Here is a 21,010-nt window from a genome sequence, read left to right as displayed (position 1 = left end):
CGAAGCTAATGTGGGGTTAACATGTCCCTTAGAAAGGACCTGCATCAGAGATGGACAGTTAGTGGGACTCTGTCAGTTGTCCTTCTAAAGCTGAGATAGCTCACTCTGCATTTGAGCACCATCTCAAGGAGCTGCCTTGTCCTTAGGGGCCACATGGTAGGCAGAACACCCATCTTCAAACGTTTAGAATCCTCCCGGTGTGGCGAGGTGCTCCTCATGAGAAGTGGGAAGAGCCAAAACTCAGAAGAGCAGCACCCTCCCTCCCCCAACCCCCCATCCCTCACTGAGAAATGCGGGGCCACAGAATTTGAGCTAATAGTTTTCTTCTTCCTATTTTATTGCAGAGAGCGAGTTGAATCCAGGCAGCTACTGTATGATGCCCCGCCACGCAGAAGTGCTTTAGGAGCTACAGGAGGGTATATGCTTAACATTTTGTTTCTAGGAGGCAGGCGGGATGGATCAGAACCCCTCTAAACCACACAGATAGTAACTGTGGCCTCCAAGAAAGGCAAATCCTACCCAAAGCATACAGCACAAAAGAGCTTTTGGTATGTAAAAAGGACAGCAGGATTCTCACTTACCGAGGGACCTGTGTGCATGCACATAATGTGTATGTATGGTGTGTGTATAGACAAACAATAGTTCTGCACCATTCAATTCAAATGAAATGCCTGTTAGGTGTCAGCGATGAGGTCTCTTTCAAGAGGGCTTCACCGGGTACAGCCACTTGGTGAAGACCTTGTCTCCAATAAGACAACCAGTGTCTCCCGGCCAATCCTGGCCGGCTTTCCTTCCTCAGAGGCTCCATCTTGGCCCCATGGAGAAGTAATCTGGTCAGCACACCCCCTACACCAATAATATGACGATCACTGCGTTAGCCACACCAGCATTCCTGAGATAGATGGTCCTCCAAGTGGGGAGACAGGGCTCCAGAAAGCTAAAGAACTTGACTTCAGGGTGTGCAGAGTCTGCCCTTTTGGGTCACCAATGTCCCTACTTTTCCGGGTATCTTCCCCCTCCAGAAGCCTGAGCCCTTCAAGGAACATTCCTGAGGAAATCCTACAGAGGGGGCTGGGACATTTGGCAGTTGCTTCCGGACTTCCAGAGCCACGGGACTTCACATAACACATGCAGCAAGTGTCACATCTATCTAAGTTCTAGCCAGGAACATGTGCACAGGCTTTTCTGAATAAAATGAAGGAAGACTCCATACAAAACATATACTCTTCCCCTTTCCTCAGTCCCATTTTAGTCTCAATTCAAAACATTACTGATTCTGGTCAGCTCTTGATCTTTGATCCTCTTACTTGAGGAGAAAAGTGGTGATGGCTAAAGCAGCTACCCCTGAAACGAGAGACCCTGAACCTCATTCCCTGCTCCCTTTTAGATTCAGTTTTGACAGCAGGGAACTAGCCTCTCTGAAAAGCTCTCAGGGGTCTCTGCCTCACCCTCCATCAGGCACCAGTTTGTCACAACTTGGCCATTTTCAGCTCGAGTTTCAATGGCACAAATCTCTCCTTCTTAGCTAGATGCAAAGCTGCTTAAGGGCAAACGCCTGTCTTGTATACTCGATGTCCAACAGTCTACTCTCTGGTGGTGAAGAGAAAGATCGGGGTCCCCTTCCTTGAGACAGAGCTCACTCCCTGCATATAATACCCTGGTTTAGCATCGCAAGGAACCCTCCTTAGGTTTCCAAAGAGTGTGTGAGTTTTCTGTGAGCTGGTGGGAAGGGAAGGAGGAAGAGAACAGGTGGTATTGCCATCACCGGCAACCATCATGCCAATGCCGTGCAGTCCCCTTCTTGCCCGAGGGACTCCCAATTTCCCAAGCAGAAGTGCAGGAGAGCGCCTGGGCCTGGGCCGGGGGCGGGAGCGACCTGGAGGAGACAGAAGCCTGTCTCCAATCCAGCAGAGCCGCTTGTGCTGAGAAGTCAAGTGGAGAGAAGGAAATAGAAAGGGAGGCCAGCTGGAGAGCCTGAAGAGGAAGGGGCAAAGCTGGAAAAGAATGGAATAAAGTCCTTTCCAAAGGGCAGAATTATAAGACGACATACAGACAATTACAGAATCTTAGAATTTGGGGGTCCAAACTGCTTTTGGAGCTCAAAGAGCCAAATGCCCTCATTTTATAGCTAGAAACTGAAGCCTGGCTTGTCCCCCAGTTAGGTCCAGTTAAAAAAGCTAAGACTGGCCTTAAAGAAAAGGCAAGCCTCAGAACTCTTTTTCCCTATGTCCCTTTTTATTCCCAGCTCCAAGTAAGGACATGTAGGCCACAATATTCTCCAAGGGAAGTAGACATAGCCCAAGTGGCTGGGAAAAACTGAGAGTGCCGCCAATGAAAAGATGTTACGTCCATGTACAGTGGAGCGGCTCCGGGACCTCTGCTTTCCGGCAGCCTCCAAAAGCATCAGCCATTGTGTAACGATGCCCCAAATTAAGCTGATTAAAAGGAGAGCCATAATGCTCGTCTGTCAGCCTGGACAGGTGGCACTCCACAGCACTGGAGGTCGGGCAAGCCTCCAGCTTCAATGACAACGGCCCCGCCCCTGCCCACGCCCCCCCAGCCTCGGAGCCCTGACAGCAGTGTTTGTGGTCTCCAGCTCCTTACGCAGCCTCCGACTTCCTCTGCTTGCTGGCTCCAGCTCCGGGCCCTGCACCCTCCTCTGCTTCCATGAATGGGCTGACGGAACTCCTACCATTAGCCCTCAGTGTAACTGCATCACTCCATTGTCACCACACACGCACTGCACTCAACATGGAGACAAAGGGCTGAATGAGCCCCAGACCCGCAGCCAACTCAGGCAGAGACAACTTAGGAAACTATCTCATTCTTCCTTTCTTCACAGGCTGTTTGGCTTATTTCCTTGCATACCAAATGAGGGCCAGAGAAAAAATAAGGCAAGCGAGGGGAAGCATCAGCCTCCAAATCTGTCCCTCCCACCCCCCACCCCCAGCTTCCCTTCCACCGACTCATCCCTTAGGTTCCTGACCACAGGCCCCTGTCAAGTCCACAAAGGACTGTCTCAGTAAGATGGGCCTCTGGGATAAGATGTGCTCGGAGGTGCTGGTGCGTCTAGCTAAGGAGGACCAAGACACCATGCCAGGGGCCCTATGAATAGCGTCGTCAAAATCCAGGCTTCTTTCAGTTCCCTGCTGTGTTTTAATAGCTCGCTAACAATCAGGATCATAACATGCCTGGATGAGCATAAGGAAGGGATATCTCGCAATCTTTTCGGGGCTCTATTCTAGAATGTGACAGAGAGCTTTGAGGTAACCTCGGCGGAAGAGGATAAATAGAATGCCCAGTTGACGACAGTCTCTGTCGGTTCTGTTAAATATCTTCCAATAACTTCACACCATCTTTATGGCCTGCTGAGTCTCAGCTCTACTTTTTCATTAGTGAATTAGTAAAACTATGTCATGTGAAAATGAAGTAACTTGCTCTAAGATAAAGTCAGGTAAAACCCTGAGGACCCTGACAAATAATTAATGTTAAGAAATACATAGCTTTCGAAAAGACCTGGAGAGACCAAAGGATTAGAAACGCACTTGACACCCATCTGCCCGCCCTTTGTCCCCCACTCCTTCCTTCCTCTCTTCAGCATCTTTCCCCACTGACTCTGCCAGGGGCTCTGGAGAAAGAGCTGAGGAAAATTGGGTCTTGTTCAAGAGGTTCTATAGACAAGTGAACAGTGAGATAAACGCTGGCACAAGGCACCAGCACGGTGCCCGGGGGAACGGAAGAGGAACCCCGATTCTGCCTGAGGAGAGGTTCACGGGGGAACCAGGACAGTGATTCCCCCTCTCACACTTACCCTTGGCAACGGCAGCCCAGAAGGGGCTCCCCCCGAAAGTCAGAACTGCCTCTCTGGCTGGCGTCTGTTTCAGCAACACTTAGGAGTGGAAGGAAAAAGTCCTTAAAATACACCACCCTCTGAGACTTTTATTCCCTGTAAAACTGTCAGGCTTCTCACTCAGCTTTCTCTTTGGAATGAAGCGTTCCGGTTTATTTTGGCAACCAGAGGGAGCAACAAAGACCAACTTTCTCAGAGCCGAATGGGTCCCTGCTATCAAAGCTATCTGCTGCTGGCCAAAGAGTCAGAGAAACGCGTCCGGCTGTCTCAAGCCCATTAAGGGGACCCTCTTTCAACAGTCTGGCCCCTGACCATCCCTGCACAGAGAACGCCGTAAGCTTCGAGAGACCACAAATAGCAGGTACATGGAACAGGCACCAAGCTGCGGGGACACCAGGGTAAGACATCGGCTCGTCCCAATTCCCACTCAGGGCACCAGAGCCAGAGGGCAGAGTGCGGTACTGTGCGCTGGGCTTCCCCATAGGAGAGCTCAGCACAAACCTGTGGGCATTTCATAGTGTAGCCTGAGGACACTGTATGTATATGTGTACTACATATGTTATATTGTGACAAAATACGCCTAACACACAATTTACCATCATAATCATTTTTAAGTGTACAGCGGCAGTAAGTACATGCAGCCTGTTTGTTGTGCCCCCATCACCCCTCTCCATCTCCGGAACTTTTTCATCAGCGCAAACTGAACCCCACACCCGTTAGACACTAGCTCCCCAGTCCCCCAACCCCAGGCCCTGGTAACCTCTACTCCACTTTCTGTCTCTATTAATTTGACTATTCTAGGTACCTCAGAGACGCCGAATGATACAATATTTGGCTTTGTGTGTCTGGCTTACTGCACTTAGCATGTTTGCAAGGTTCATCCACGTTGTGGCATGGATCAGAACTTCACTTTTTTTTAAGGCTGAATAATATTCCACTGCATGTACACACGCATTTTGTTTTTTCACTCCAAGGGCATTTTCTATCACCACGTTTACTGCGCTGGAAGGCCTGCATTTTACATTAGGCCTGGTAATTGAGTTGATTTCCTACAGCACTTATAGTTCCTATTACTCAGCATTCATTCATGATCGTCTTTTCCTAGGGTTTTAGGTACTTTCCTCTTGATTCTCCCTACAGCTGCTAAGTTCCTTGAAGGCAGGAGCCTCATCTTTTATTTTCCATGCACTACCCACCCACCCCAACTTCTACCATGGTGCCTGGGGTCCGTGCCTTGTTCATCCCTTATGCCTTGCTCACAAGGCAAGTCTGCAACAAGTGGACCTTCAAGAAACACTTCCAGAAATGAATGGAGAGTTAGTGCTTGAAATATACTTCCTGATTCATGAAATGGTAAACGGAGCTCAAAAAGCCAAACTCACCTCCCGCCAAAAGCTAACCCATTCTGAATTCTAATGCTTGTGTGTTTCTTCACTCTGAGCTCCAGCTCTTCAGAAAACACAGGTGATGGATGGGAGGAGACTTAGCACCTGGAAGTTGGGCACACACAGCCTGGCCCAATGCAGCTCAAGACTTTCCACTAAGAACATTCCAAGCAGAGAGTATAACAAGCCTCTGAAGACATGAGGTAAGCTTGGAACGTACTGAGGTCTCAAACCGTTACCTGAAAAGGCGGTATGAATATTATATTCTACTACGCTCATGCTTGTTTTTTAATATTAGGATGTTTAACCCTGGGCCCAGCAGTTGACAAGGAGGCATGTCCTAACATCTCCAGGGACATAGCTGGGATTTATAAGAGGAGACTTCTGAGCTAGTTTTGTATCCATTTAACCCAGTCTGACAGGTGACTTGGACGGACTGGCTACATCGTATCTGAAAAGGGCAAATAGTTTCTCCAGTATGAAATGAGAGACTGGTTTGCAGTCTTGGAAAGCGAGGCACAGCCCAAGCATCTGCGTGGTACCCCAGGAGTGACCTCTGTCCATTTGAAACCAGTAAGGGGTAACAAAAAGATATGGGAGGAAGCTAGAGACTGACGTGGGCAATCAGCCAATCGGGGCAGGACTATAAATATCTGAAAGAGGTTACAATGTCTGGGAGTTAAACTCTTGTCACTGACATTTTTGTCTCTGGGGGTGGTGGGAGGGCTTTGTCTTAAGCTGGTTGGGAGTCCCTGTTTCAAGGCAGCCTTAATAGGAGACATTCAGAAAAGGAAGGAGACCTCGTTTCTATAAATGTTAAGTTCTGTCCAAGATTCATCTCTAGAGGATTCAAAAAGCATTCTTCACCTGAAGCGGCAATGGTGTGTGTGTGTGTGTGTGTGTGTGTGTGTGTGTGTGGTGTCTTTTCAATCTGTATCTTGGAAACCATGTTTTAAAAGCCCATGTTTTGGAGCCAGCATTTTAAAAGCATAGTAAGAACAGTTTCAGAGAAGGACCTGGGTTTGTTCCATCACACCCTTCAACACCTGCCGGCGCCATTTCCTGGAGATGGTCATAAACAGAGGTGGGTGGGTGAGAAAGCCAGCAAGCGGGTGCTTAGGCTCTTCTGTGGTTTCACCTTCTGCTCAGCGTCCCTGGTAGAGGCACTGGCCACAGGCCTGTCAGCCACATTATCCGTTACCTCACTCTGTTCCCACGGCAGGGCATTCAGAATCCCCCTGGAATACCCAGAGGGGCCATCAGGAAGTTCCCCTGCACTTCTGAGCCTCTCCATGGTGACTCAGGAGGGCCTCAGCATGGACACCCCTCTCTCAAGTTGCCTTTAAACTAAAGGGCTTTTTCAAACAAAAAGATCCCAGAGCTGCAGCAAGGGTGGGGTGCAAAGTTCCCAGACCGGGCGTCAGAGCTTCCAGGTTCTAGTCCCAGCTCGGCCACTGCCACTGCCACCACTCTCCCTCCCCTAGCTGGCCACCGTAGCCCTCTGCACCTCCCCGACCTCCCAGAACCACCCTGGCTCAGACCTTTTAAGGACTGCAGTTTCGTACCAGCTGAGTAAGAGTCTCAGTTGACCTTGGTCTGTCTCAAAACCTTTCTTCTAAGGAGCTTCAAATTCTGGCAACCAAAATTACAGCCTCTGGGCCTTCCACAGGGCACTCAGCATGGAAAAATCTACAGCTAATAATAGTGCCTTGAATTTGTACGGCACTTTTATTCTTTTCAAAGTGCTTGTTAATCCATTACCACACTGAACAAAAGGGAAGGGAGAGACAGGCGGGGTGGAGAGGTTTGTCAGGACCCAACACCATTCTCATGGTGGGGCACCTCCTGTATCTCCACTCCCTCCCGGGCAGCAGATCCTTGCTCTGGTTGTCCCTCGTCCTCTCTGTGCCTTCCAGCCTCAGCGTGAGCAGACAAGAAAGCTCAACACCGTGAAGTTGCTGCCTGACGTGTACATACATGGAAATGAAGCGACAATTCAGGCCCACTGGGAAGCCTGTGACATAAAGGAAAACGAGTAACCTCTGCCTTGTATCTGTTTGCCAAGTTTTCTCTATTTTATGGCACACAGACTTGTGAAACCTTAAGAGGAAGCCTCACCTGCTGGATTTTGTACTACCTGGATGTTGATCTTAGAAAATAGAAACCAACAACAAATATGCCTGATACATCATCATCAAACCAACTGTCTGTGTCCCTGAGCTGAGAAGAAAGACGTCTGGTCTTTCACCAAGAATCTGGCTGCCACCTACCACGTCTGTGTTGGTGATCTTGGCCAGCAGCTCTACCAGGGCATCACCAGTGAGTGAGCTGACATCCTCATCCTGCTGGAGCCCACAGATGGCAGCGCCCACACTTCCAGTTGCAATCATCGATGGCGGGTACATGGCGAACTTAAAGTCTGCGAAAACGAGAGGCAGAAGTTTGGTCAGGGCACAGGAAAAGCTGGGATCCAGGAGCTCCCCAGCTAAAGACACTCAGAAATAGGATGGCAGCGGATCAGCTGCACAAGTGACCTTGACCCCAGACACAACCTCTCCTAAGTCTTTCCTTCACTTTTTTTTTTGCCATCAATGTGGCAGCTCCAGATTTCAAATGAGCAGACGGAGGCTGGGAAGGTAAGAGTACACATAGTGAACTCACAGAGGGCTCGGGTCCCCAACCCCTCAGTCCCACAATCCCATGAGGGGTTTTTGGCTCTGGTGGGGCAGGATGAATGAGACACGAGACACGGTCCCCTCTGGGAGTGATGGCAGGAGCACAGTGGGAGGTCTGAGACCAGGGCAGATAACATAACTCAAGGGTTCTAGGTGTTAAGAGGGACAAGTATAAGCTGGTAAAATGTTATGAAAAATAACCGTGATGTGACCGTGCCATTTTCTCTGGACGTGCATCAAGGACTAACATGGGAACAAACAAAAACAAATAATTTTCTTAAAAAAAGGAAACGAAGTGAGAGAAGCAGCAATGGAGGGGATGGGGTGATGGAGGCCAGGGTTCACACAATTCCCCACTTCTGGCCCAAAGCTGAGGGTCCTCAGGACGTGAGGAAGCGCACCATCTAACGAGAGCAGCCATTACCCCCTCATCAGTGGAAGAGTTGGTTTAGATTTTATGGCTCTCAGGCCTGAAAAATCCCCTTTTTTTGCTGAAAAAAAGTGGTTTGAGAGATAGAAGTGTAAAATGAGGGGAAACGTGAGGGGTCCAACCCCTTCCACTTCCATTTCTCCAAGAGCAAACGCAGAGGACGCTCCTGTGCTCAGCTGAACACCTGTTTCCTCTGAGCACTACCCCAAAGGGGCTATGTAGCCCAAAACTGCCACTGCTCTGTCGCTCGAGGGGAGATAAGGACACCCAAACCTTGCTCCTGGTTAACAGTAACCACTACAACATGAACAGTACCTTCTACATTATTTTCCCTTTAATCCGCACTCAGCCATATAAGAAATACACTTATTACCCTAATGTGTGGAGGGCAAACCCAAGACTCAGCATCTAAACTGCCCTTACCCCTGCCTTTTGATATGTTCAAGAGGCTAGCGTTCTGTCACTCATCCTAGTAACAGTCCCGGAGTGTGCTGTCTCTAATGTTAGCATGACTCCAGCGGATTTGCATACATAGAAGTGGAAGGAAGCGGGGTGTGGAGGGAAGGCATGGGTAGCACTTCAACTTACAGCATAAACATTAGGTTGAATCTACAAAGACAGTTCAGCCTTCTTCCTATACAATGTCCAATTACAACACAGCCCACAGAAGCACTTTTATCCGTGATCCCACTCCAGCATCCAGTCAGCAGGGTCCTTAGAAACACTGCCGGATCGCTGAACCGCGCACATCTTGACAGAATCCCACCAACAGAGCGGCCTGGCGGTCTGACGGACTGTCTTTCTCTTTCTCCTTGGCTTTCTTTCTTTAACCCACTCACCATTTCCACCATTTGAGGAACAGGTATGATGATGTTCTGCCCAAAGCCTGCTGTCCACTCACCTCTCCAGTGCCTTCTCCGTCCCCATGGATGGGGACGAAGCCGGACTCCCTGCCTCCTGCTCTGCTGTAGGTCTCTTCCACATGGGGTCACAGGAGTAGTTCTCTGCCCAGTAACCTCATTAGCTTCCCCCTGTGACATTCATAGTGCAGAGGAGGCAGCCAGCCCATGGCCCTGGGCCCACCAAGGCCTGGGTGGGAGCATCTGGCAGCGAAGGGCATCATGAGGGTGTCCCTGGCCTCCCCTCCCTCTGCCCAGGTCTCAGACCAGGAAGCATACCACACACGTGCCTACCTTTGCTGTCCCTCTGCACATAAAACCAACTCCTATTTTATGAAGTGAATTCACTTCTGGAAGCTGTGGGGGAGGGAGGATATATATGGATGGTCCTGGGGTGCAACAGCCACTAGAGTTGCCCAGAGGATCATACCTCCCTTCTTGTTTTGCTAGGAAAATGCTGAGGGGAATCCTCCTAGGGACACTGTTCCATCCCCCAGAATTGGGGGGCACTATGTGCATGAACATGGCTGCCTCTCAGCACTTCAGAGTAGCACAGACTGGGCAGTGTTCCCATGGCAACAGGAGAGGAGCTGCTGGGGGCCAGGCCAGCCATTGCACCGTTCCTCTGCCACCCTGTATGGCAGCGGACCAGTGTCCTCCAGAGCCGTAAGCAACTGCCCAGCTCTCCTCTGCCTAGTCAAACAGGAGACGATAGCACAAAAAAGCCAGGTCCAGACTGTGGGACCTTGGGCAAGTCACTTCCTCCTTCCAAACCTCTGCAATCCTATTTGTCTAATAAGGGGTGGGGTTGGGTCAGCGATTTTTTTTTTTTAAGATTTTTTTATTGGGGAATTGGGGTAAGGGGAACAAACAAGTTGCTGTCGTTTTGCTCTTCAGTCTAGTTGTGGAGGACGCCGCTTCACTGGCCCAAGTTGGCACCATCACCGCGCTCTTCCTGGGCGAGTCAGACCAGCCGCCGGCTTCTGGACGGCTGCTCACTGCGGCTGCTGGCCTCTCACGCTGGCTGCTGGCTACATACGGTAGCCCATGGCAACCCACTGCCACAGGGGCTGCAGCCTACGTCGTCGCCGTCGCCTCACGGCAGCCCAGCTCCAGGTTAAGCTGTTGTTCAGCATCTTAGCTGTGGAGGGCAGTGTCACTGGCCCTCATATGTGGGATCTGAACCGGGGCCCTCTGGCGTCCCAAGCCAGTTCTTAACCATCGCGCCACTCGGCCAGCCCGGGTCAGCGATTTTTCTAACTTCCAGTTGCAACCCATTAATAGGTCATGAAGTCAATTTGTGGGTCATGACCAGCATTTTTTGTTGTTTAATGGAACAGAATAGGATAGAAAGTATCAGGAAGCAGTGCATGGAGTAAGAGTAAGTATCGTTTTGAGAAACTTTTGTATCTGTCTGATGTACATTTATGTGTGTCCTGAGTTGTTATAAAATGTATTTCCTCTTTCATGGTTTAGGTCAAAAAGTTCAAAGACATTAGGCTGGCTGATCTCCCAGGTGCCTTCCAGATCTAATTTGCTTGTACTCAGTGATCTGGAATAAGAATGACTCCCAAGGATAAAAACAAGGAAGAGACAGTATGGCTTCTAGCAGCCAGCAGTCACAAGGCACCTCTGTCCACGTGGCATCAGGGGCTGCCCCAGGACCAACTCAGGTACCCCCCCCCCCACCGCCCCCTGCTCGTAAGGGAAACAGGAGAGAAAAACAACACTAGAATGAAACATCTGAAGGGTCATGTCCTTGTACTAGCTAGTTAGAGAACCCCACACTCACCCCTGGAAAGTTCCACCCATCCCATTCAGTCATTCCTGGAAAACTTCAAACTTTGGCGATGAAACTGGATTGAGAAAAGTTCACGATATCCACTTGGGTGAGGTGGATAGAAAAACACTTATGGGTGCTATAATCAAGATCATAACCTTTCGTAAATATATAAATACATATATACATCTGCATAGGGTGGAACTAGGAGGAGACGCTGAAAGCGTACATAAATTTTCCTACCATTAGGTGGGGGGAATAACATTGTATAAATTTTCTTTTGGTGTTGTTTTACTTTAGCAAATAAAAAAACAAGTGAGGGCCGGCTGAGTGGCACATTGGTTAAGAGCTGACTTGGGATGCCAGAGGGTCCCGGTTTGGAGCCCACAGATGAGGGCCAGTGACACTGCCCTCTACAGCTAAGATGCTGAACAACAGCTCAACCTGGAGCTGGGCTGCCGTGAGTCGCCAGCGACGGTATAGGCTGCAGCCCCTGCTGCAGTGGGTTGCCATGGGCTACCGTGTGTAGCCAGCAGCCAGCGTGAGCGGCCAGCAGCCGCCGTGAGTGGCCATCCAGAAGCTGGCGACTGATCTGCCTCGCCCGGGAAGAGCGCAATGATGGTGCCAACTTGGGCCAGTGAAGCAATGTCCTCCACAACTAGACTGAAGAACAAAACGACAGCAACGTGTCTGTTCCCCTTCCCCCAATTCCCCAGCGCTGTTCCCATCCCCCAATTCCCCAATAAAAACCTTAAAAAAAAAAAAGTGAAAATCTCTCAGAAATCTCTGAGTCTCTCAGTCAAAAAAACACCAAGCAGCTGTATGCTGGGGCAGAAGGCATACTCAGGGTGAGGTTCTCTCTCTTCTCTCAGCTGCCCGCCTGGAAAGGTGAGAGGTCTGTGACTTCCTGAGACCCCTCCTTCTGTAGCAAAGTGAGAAGCAACGAACTGGCCAGTGATCCATTCTGATCGAGTTATCACATGTTCCTCCCTGTTCCAGGCAACATGGATGGTTCCCCCAAAGTGTAAAACAGTGACACGGCACAACATGGTGCATTCTCAAAGCGCATTCTACACTACGTGGATAACTTCTAAAGAAACATTTCAAAGAAAGGCAGTGCTCAAGTGGATACAAGTATTGGAGGCACTTAGGATGGCTCTCCAAAGAGATGGGCAGGATTTAGATAGCAGAGCCAAGAAGCTCCAAGAATTGGAAGGTAGAGTACGTGGAGGCTGATGTCCCACCACCAATAGCTGTGTGACGATGGGCAAGTTCCTGACCTCTCTGAGCCTGTTTTCTCACCTGCAAATGAGGATAATTATTATACCCACCTCACAGGGTGGTTCTGAGGGTTAACTAAAATAATCCACGTAAAAGCACCGTGCGTGGCTCATGATAAGCAGCCTATCAGCCTCCGCCACCACCATCATTGTCGACACCACCACTATTCTTACCCCTGGAACCTCCTGTAGGGTTGTGACAGATTCTGACTGCTGGAGTCTGTTCAGCAGGGGTGAGGAGAAAGGTGCCCAGCATCCTGGGCCTGCAGACAAGATGTTGAGAGCAGGCCAAGCATGCCGGGGCCGGGGAGCATGAGTGCTCTTTGCTGCCTGGAGAATCCTTCACTATTTCACAGTTGTGGATGCGTCCCAGAAATGACCTCATCCAGTCCCCAATGCCTCCTGCTGGTTTGTCAGGAGGGGGAGAAACTGAGGGCCCTCAGGGGAATAGAAAGAGATGACAAGCAAGCAATGAATGAAAGACAGAAGGTGGCAACTCTCTTCCCAGTGCAGCCCATATTCATCCAGGTGTGGTTCACCTAGGGCCAAGGAATAACATCCGTACACTAGAAGCCTCTGGCACGACCTCCCCGCTCCTGGTAAGGCGGTAGGAACGAGGGGCACACCTGAGGAGAATCCAGGCAGCGCTGGAGCTGTCTGCTCACTCGTCATGTGGTAGTGATGGTGAAGGATTAATTAAAAAAAAATGTAAAATTCATGTAATTCAAAACATTTCCTTTTACGGGTATAGCAATGGGATCTTGAGAGGTTAGGGGGCTTCTCTCTAATGTCTAAGGCTGGACCTGGGGTTAAGATCGAGACTTTTGGACTCTGGATCCAGTGCTCTTTATAAAACTTACCAGAAGGTGAATACTCTTCAAGGTCACCTCCCACATCCCACTAAAGAATAGGGTTCTCTTTCCTATCAGAGGTGGAAGAAAAGCCGAGAAGAGAGAGCCATGGTTCAGGGGTCAAAGAGCTGGGCACTACTAGTCCCAGCCACGGCCCCAGCAAGCTGTGTGACCTGCACAAGCTGCCTAACCTCCCAAGGCCACCACAGGACCTCCTCAGGCCCCACTGGGCCCCTTCCTCTGACCAAGGGCAGTGAGAAGTGCTCCATATTCATCAGTTTGGTATCTGCACTTCTTGGTAAGATTTCACTGAAGAAAAAGTTCTGAGCTAAACAGGTGTAAAACGACGAATGCCATGGCCCTGCGGGGTAAGTTTAGCACAGATGGTTTTGTCTGGTGGCCAAGGCCTTAAAGAGCGACTGCTTTGCTTTTGATCACCACTAGGGGGCGAGAGACACTTGTTCTGAGGCTGAAGAGAAACAAAACCGCTGAGGCATTTTCCTGTCTTCCCCCTCCTCCAGCCTGCAGCCAGGTGAAGTTTAAAGCTCGAGCCCAGGGCACTCACTCACTGGCCAACGAATGACATGGGCAGCACACATCTCACCTGCCACCCCTAGAATAGGTTCAGCACACCCTGTCCTTGTGAGGCAAGGCTGCCGTGACACGCTAATGACCATTTAGCTCCAGAGGCCTAGGTGGGAGGAGATGGGGAGGGAGACGGCTGGAGTGGCAAGCAACCTGCTCCTCATTCATCTTCTAGCCAGATGGGAAGTGAGAGAGCCCACATCACACTGCCTGTCCCCGCGGGGCACGCTTACAGAAGAACTGAGACTCACGGTTCTTCCCAGTTCAACATGCCACTTCCCCTCAGCCCCATGACCTCTCAGCTGCAGAGGCAGCTAGAGACTCACAGACGGAAAGGTGGTTTCAATTCTTCCTTCCTGGCAGCCATGATGGCAAACCCTTTCTGGATCGGGAGCCAAGTCACCTACCCTCTCTGGGCCTCCACTGTCTCGCTACAATGATACCTGGTGACGGGAAGTCATGAAACACCTTTTGGTAAAGCCAGAAGGGCTGGGACAGCACATGGCTATCATCATCACTTGGGCTCAGGCCTTCTGGTGGGGAACCCGGGGGGCTCTCCTGTGCGTGGCAAAAGTAGCTAAGAGCAGCATCTTGAGATGGGGCTCCTAAGCAAAAAGAGCTCGAAGATGTGGGGTGCCATGGGTAGGGAGGTTAAGTACCTCCGTCCCCACCCCCACACCAAGTTCAAACTCAATGCCATTGGCTCTTGTAGACTAACTGGAATCATCTGTTGAGCATGATATCATGCGTCAACAATCTCCAAACGCCAGAGTGAGGTCCTGAGTCATCTCAAATGGTCTACTTTCCCCCTTTGCAGACCTACGGGGCTCCACCGTGACCAGGGACATGCTGAGGCTCAGTTCTGCTTTCCCAGGATCCAAACTCTAGGTCAGGGAATGCCAAGAGCTGGTCGTTATGAAGGCCTTGGCCTCACCCCAAAGCCTCCACTGACCTGAACAGCTTGGAAAGGAATACCAGGCAATCTGAGGCAGTCTTTCTTCCAGAAGCCATTGTAGGCTGAGCAGGGAAGGAAAGGAGGCACTGCTCTGTCCGTCCACCACCTTACCCTCCAGCCCCAAAAATAAGACTACCCTTCTCTCGGCCCCTCTGCACTATGACTCTCTCTTCCCTGCCCCCCATACATACACACACACACACACACACACACACACACACACGCTCTCCACACACTGCACAACCGCTGCCAGCTCTTTCACAACCAGTTTTTCCCATAAAGTAGCCACACAGCCTGAGGGTTGGCTGCCATCTCATCTGGACACCCATGGGCCTCTAGACTTTGGCTGCAGGTGCTTCTTCAGCTCCAGGGCAGAAGATCCAGGATTGGGGGAAGAGATGTGAGTGTAAGGATGGAGGAACTTGGTGTCACCTACCTGTGGCTCTCAGCTACTTGCCAGACCGTCCTAAGCACTCACCCACCCGTCACACCATGGCCCCACAATGTGGAATGTCATTTACCTGGAGAGTGTTTCCTACAAGAAAAGCAGCCCTTGGTTTTTATACTGTCAGGCTGACTGTAAACCTCCACTCAGTGTGGATTCTGTATGAGTCAATCATGCATACCAGCTCAAGGGCAGATCAGGGAAAGAAATGCCTTACAATACAGGCACATCCTTTCTAGGCCCAGGACACTCTGAGAACCTCCCTCTGCTCTGACCAGTCCACCCGAGGCTTAGTGCTTGGCACATGGTTTTTCATTTGGTGAGAGGTGTTCTTTCTCCTATCCATCCCTACCCCCTGCCCAAAGCCAGCTCGAGGCTTCCAAAAACGCCATCTTCATGACTTCCTCTGCCTCCTCTCAGACCTCTGACCTCAGTCCCTAAATCCCAGGCTCCCTACTCTGGCCCCAAAGTTGGCAGCCACCCCAAGGATCTGGGCAAGAAGGCCAGGAGTGGGGGATGGGGTCCCCAATTTTAGAGAATGGGCCTTCACAGAATCTGGGGATCTGCCCATACCTGGATAATTCTACCCACCAGCCCTACCCCAATCAGAGATCAGAGAGGAGGAATGGGTGAACAGACCCCAAAAGATCTGGCAGTCAAGAGACAAGGTCAAAGCAAAGCTCTGGCTATCAACAGCTGGGCAATGGGGAGCTTAGTGTCAGGGTCAGCTGTCTTAGGCCAGAGAAATAAAAGGCTGGTTGACCCCCTCCCAACACAGTGAATCATGACAAGGAGGAGGAAAGGGTCAGCCGGGCCTGGGAGACAAAATGACAAGTCAGTGAGCCTGACCTCTCGAGCCCAGGCCAGACAGCAGGAGAAGGGGGGGAAGCAAGAGAATGGCTACTGTCTAAAGGGAGCAAGGATCCACAAAGGCTCTGAAGCCTGGCCCCCAGGGCTGCAGGAAGAGCGGCCAGCTCTCCCACCAAGGGGCACAGGGCACACACACCATGAGGCCCGGTCTGCACCTAGAAGGGAAGGACTAAAGAAAACCAGTGAGAGGAATCCTGAGCCCTGGAATGAAATATGGCTGGCATGGAATCCTCTGTTCAAACCAGCGAAGGCAGAGCACAGGGGTTCCACAGGAATTGGATGAGGGCAGCTGGAAAAGTAATTATATCCATCTCAGTTGGAACAGTTAAAATTGGAGTTGGTGGCATTTTCACAATTAGTACCGTGGCACATTGTATCCCTTTGTTTACAAAGTATTTCCTTGCATATCCTGTCTTTCTGGTTTTCATTTTCCTAACCACCCTGGAAAGGCTGTACGTAGCATCGTGTATCAACGGGCATGCTTTGCACATGAAGCTGAGGTTCAGAGAGGTTAAACAGTCTGTCCAAGGTTACCCAATGATAAGTAGCAAAGACTGGCCTTTTGACTGTGAACACCAAGTATATACACTGTTGCATATTGTAAGATCGTCTGTACATACTCACAAATGACATGTAACAGATACTGAAAAAGTTAGGTACCACCTATACAATTCATACTACTCCCGGCAAACTTGAGCTGAACTCCCAGCCCCACTTATGCCCCTTCCCCAGCCCTCCTCACCCATTCCCACCCAACGAAAGATCTGTCAGATTTTTACCTAGTATTTCTGACTGTGAAAATATGAACTCCTGATATCTATGCCCTAGATGATTAAGGTTCCAGGTTCTCTCCCACGGCCACTACCAAGAAAAGGGTAGAAACTGGCCAAGGTTCCGTTTCATGAGACAGTATCAAAAATATTTAGTGTATTAGAAAAACAAAGCAAAAGGGCCAAAAAGAACTATGTATCAATTGTGGGGTAAACACAGTAGGTGGAAAGGTTTTAACAAGAAAAAGCCTGTTGCTAGTTGCTATGTTAAAGCTGCAACCGGAGTGAAAACAGCAGCATATGGAGGGTGTCAGAACCCAAGAAGGCCAACCAGGCACATTCCCCCACCCCACAGAGGGAACAGCTAGGAAGAGGGCAATAAATGCCCTACAGTAAAAAGAATTCCTTTGGCCTCTCTCACTACTTATCAGGGCAGGCAGTGTATTTATCTTGTCAGTGTTCCTTTCACCTGTATTCGTCCCCACCCCCCAAATTTCCTTTTGGGCTTATCTCCAAGCCATTCTTTCCCCCAAGATTAAAGATTTAAATACAACCAGAGAGCAGTATATATAATCTTCAAAGAGCACTTTAGACATCATAAAGAATATTTTAACAGGCACTATTTTTTTCACCTTACGCACCTGTCCTCATAAACCATTTATGAGTTCAGCGGAGAAAGAGAATATGCCAGCTCAGGTAAAGAAAAAACAGCCCAGGAATGAAACCTTGGACTCTAGATGACTGGAGACCACCCCTCCCCTAAACCCCAAACTCGTGGAAGTTAGTACTCCAGTATGGCCCCCCTCCCCACCCTCCGCCACCCCCAAATGGCACACAGGGCTCCTCAGGACCCCCCCCCCGGCCCCGCCCCATTCCAGCCTGCTCCTTCCTACCAGTGGCACAGAGAGCAATGAAGGTCTGGGCGTGCTTGCGGATCAAAGGCACCTTCTCGCTGGGCTGGGGCAGCTTGCGCAAGATGTGCTCGATGAAGTCGTGAGGAGTGACAGCTGCCAGGTTCCACTTCAACTTCCCCAGCACCACCAGCTCCCACTCCTGGTGGGGAAGGGAGAAGAGTATAAAACCCACAGGCTGACCGGGTGTTACGGGTACTGGAGTGGGGGTTGGGATCCAGACCAGTTTTAATGATGCTCATTAGGACGCTTTGAGATTGTAAGGAGGCCTATTTGTCAAAGTGCCCTAAAGCTTTGAAGTTGCTGACGGCTCTTCTTATGCTTCAAATGTCAGGCTCCACTGAAAATAATGAGAGCCCAGGTAGCAGTTGCCAAGATTCTACTTTCCTCTATTTCTTTTCCTCTCAAACTCCCCCACCCCCACCCCCACCCAACCCTGACTTCCCTGCAATGCTGTTGCCTGCCCACCCAGAAAGTTGAACCTACAGTAAGATACTGCCAAGGTCATTGTGGCCCTTTGGGAATAACTTATTGTATATGTCTCCATCACTGGATTAAGAGTCATTTTAATCCTCATGGAAAAATGATGCACACAGATAAAGCTCAAAATAAGGTTCCTTGGCCCAAATCCTTGGCAACCAATTAGCTTGCCTGTAGTTGGTGCCAAAAAGTGCCATTTTTCTCTCTGCTGTTAAAACTTTCCCCTTGACACACAATGCAGAAATCCGGGGCACCCTTTCACCTAAATCTTTCACAGGACTTCACCATCATGACTGAAGGACCAGGATGGTATTAGCAACCCCGTTGTGTATGTAGCTGGAGGTGATTTGGGCCAAGGTGAAGCTGCTTGTCCACGGTCACAGAATCCCTTAGACAAAGGGATTCGGGCGGGGGGGGGGGGCGCAGGGACAATATAACCCCATCTCTTTTGGGCTTTTCACCAGCAGCCCACATAGGAAAAAACCTTGCTTCTCTCCTTTGTTGAGATACTTCTGGGGAATTGTGTTCAAAGGAAAACAAGCCAAAAAATAAAAACTTTAAAAACGTGTAATCAGAAGGAAAATCGGCCTGTCACTCGATCATCTTCAAAAGCATGAGAGGCAGAGAGTGCAGCTTGTCCGTGTAACCTGCTGTCCCTTTCCCAAGGACGCTGACTCGCAGACATTTGCTAGGCCTGGACCTGAGCCCCAGCCCTCCTGCAGCACTGACTTGTGTGGCCGGGGAGGATTCCCTACCCCGGGGCCTTCTGGGATCAAGAGACGAGGAATGGAAAAAAGCAGGTTTGTTTGGAGCACTGTAAATTAGCCTGGCTGGTCCTGGGAAAACTGGGGTATGCTGAAGAACACCCCAGTCCTCCATTACATTGAAACTAATGTACGAACCACACGGAAGATTCGTTTTCCTGGTCTCCCGTGAGAAAACCAAACTGGTTGCCAATTCTAACAAATTTTTCTTTACAAGCTTTCAAGACTGCCTTGGCTTTTAAAGAGGATTGGGGGTTAAAAAAAAAAGAAAAGAAAATCCCTGATAGACTACTAAAACCGGTGTTTTCTAAGATGTCTTGAAATTCCAGCCCTTCCTTCTCACAGGGGAATGTGAGTATAAACGACTCGTCCTGTACCATTATTAAAGGAAGCAGATCGCCCAGAAGAAAGCACCTTTCTGGGCCTCTCGAAGCAAACCAGAAGCAGCTGAAATCTGGCAGCGGTTCAAAGGTGAAGTCATTCATGCCCCGCTACATTCTAGGCAATTCCTCCCCCATCCTTGCACATGTCTGCCACTAGATGGCAGCACAGCTCCAGAAAGGAAGGCCTCTCACAAAGAGCTCGGTCCTCGTAGCCAGTCAGCCCTGTGGACTGGACTTTGTGCAGGCCTTGCCACTAAGGAGGGGGAAAGGGCAGTAAGAGGGGGCCTCTTTCCCAAACAGTGCAGAGAAAGGTGTGCAGACCACTGAAGGTGGGCCTCTGAGCCGCTCTAGCATTCCACTGCTGCAACGTGGACGTCTTAAGTGTGAAGCTGCAGGAAAAAGAGTTAGATTGGGTGGGAAAAGGTTTGCTGTCAGGAAACCAGTCAAGAGAGGACCCCTGTGGTTGTACAGAGGTCACAGCCCCACTGAAGGCAGGGACCCATGCCTCCGATTCCTCCAATAAGGACCACATTTTGACTTAGCTCAAAAGTCAGTGAGCTGATATGTGTAGGTATCTTAAGACTTTACAGATACATAAGTCACTACCTTTGAATTGCAAGTTTTTGGAGGACACACACATGTGCACACATTCCTATCATGTGGGAAGTGGAAGTGTTTTCTCAGAATTCAGTGATTGAAAATTTGGAATTTTATTAAAATGTTATCTTCCTGAAGATTTTATTCGTGGATGTAGCCTCAGTCAGTACTTCTTAGTATAGTGTCTGGCACACAGTAGGAACACACAAAAAAATCAGATTAAAAGACATCTCTCCAATAAATGTGAAAATTCCAGTGGTGGGTAATTTTGCATCCCAAGAATGTGTTTGGAGAACAGTGGGTAAAGGCAGAAGGGGCCAGGAGAGAGCCTGAAGAGAGACAAGATGAAAGAAAGGGAGAAAGGGGACAGTCGTTACCAGCAGCTCCTGAGGCTTGATGGAGTTGTCGGTGTAAATGCACAACTTTTCTGCTGTCAGAGGGATGGTTTCCTTGAGCTTGGAGGCCAGGAACATGCAGACGGCACCCAGGAGCTGCAGGTGGGTCTTAGGAGTCGGGACCCCAGCCAAGAAGCGGTCCAGGTAATTCATGGCCAAAGGGAAGACCTCCTCCTCACACTTCTGTTCCTCACAGACCTACAGTGTGGGAAAGAGTTGGGTGGGAGGGGGAGAAAATAGTATCAGGAAAAGAGGAAAAAATGAAAAAGCACAACCTATGGAAATAACAAAAATATTTAATTTTTTATAGGGAGGGGGAGGGGAGTAGAATATGTGATAAGAATAAAGAGGAGGAAATTGGGGTAAATCTAAACAGCCCATCTGTGCTGGGGTATTCCCCAGGAAAGTAAAATAAGAGATGAATTCAAGATCCAAAACCGAGAGGCAAAGAAATGCGCAGTAGCAGCCCGCAGCTCCACGCCGCTCCCTTTGGCTACTCATTTTTTCGCTCACTCTAACTCACTCACTCTCTTTTTTGGATTTCGTCATCTTTTCAAAAAATCAATAAAAATATTCTGGAAGCTCCGAGGGTCTCCTTCTTGGCCCCATCCGGACCCCCAGACTCTGCTCTATCATTCCCGACAATTGGAAAAAATGTCCCGGGGGGTCCCCGCGGTCCAGGCGCCGCTATTGGGGGGGTGGGTG

General features: G+C 49.8%; 1 protein-coding gene across 1 annotated transcript in view; it reads right to left on the bottom strand.

Moving 5' to 3' along the window:
* Positions 1-21,010, bottom strand: part of CCND2 (cyclin D2) — a 29,954-nt gene that overhangs the window by 7,155 nt on the left and 1,789 nt on the right. Inside the window, exons 2-4 of the mRNA XM_019660998.1 lie at positions 20,288-20,503; positions 17,669-17,828; positions 7,506-7,654 (exon numbers count right to left, since the gene is read on the bottom strand). Coding sequence (XP_019516543.1) covers positions 7,506-7,654; positions 17,669-17,828; positions 20,288-20,503 — 525 coding nt within the window. The remainder of the gene's footprint in view (positions 1-7,505; positions 7,655-17,668; positions 17,829-20,287; positions 20,504-21,010) is intronic.

This window comes from Hipposideros armiger, unplaced genomic scaffold (genome assembly GCF_001890085.2).
Source record: "Hipposideros armiger isolate ML-2016 unplaced genomic scaffold, ASM189008v1 scaffold_332, whole genome shotgun sequence".
In the NCBI taxonomy this organism is placed as follows: Eukaryota; Metazoa; Chordata; class Mammalia; order Chiroptera; family Hipposideridae; genus Hipposideros; species Hipposideros armiger.
Note: the sequence above shows the minus strand (reverse complement) of the source record. Positions and strands in the feature narration are given on the sequence as shown.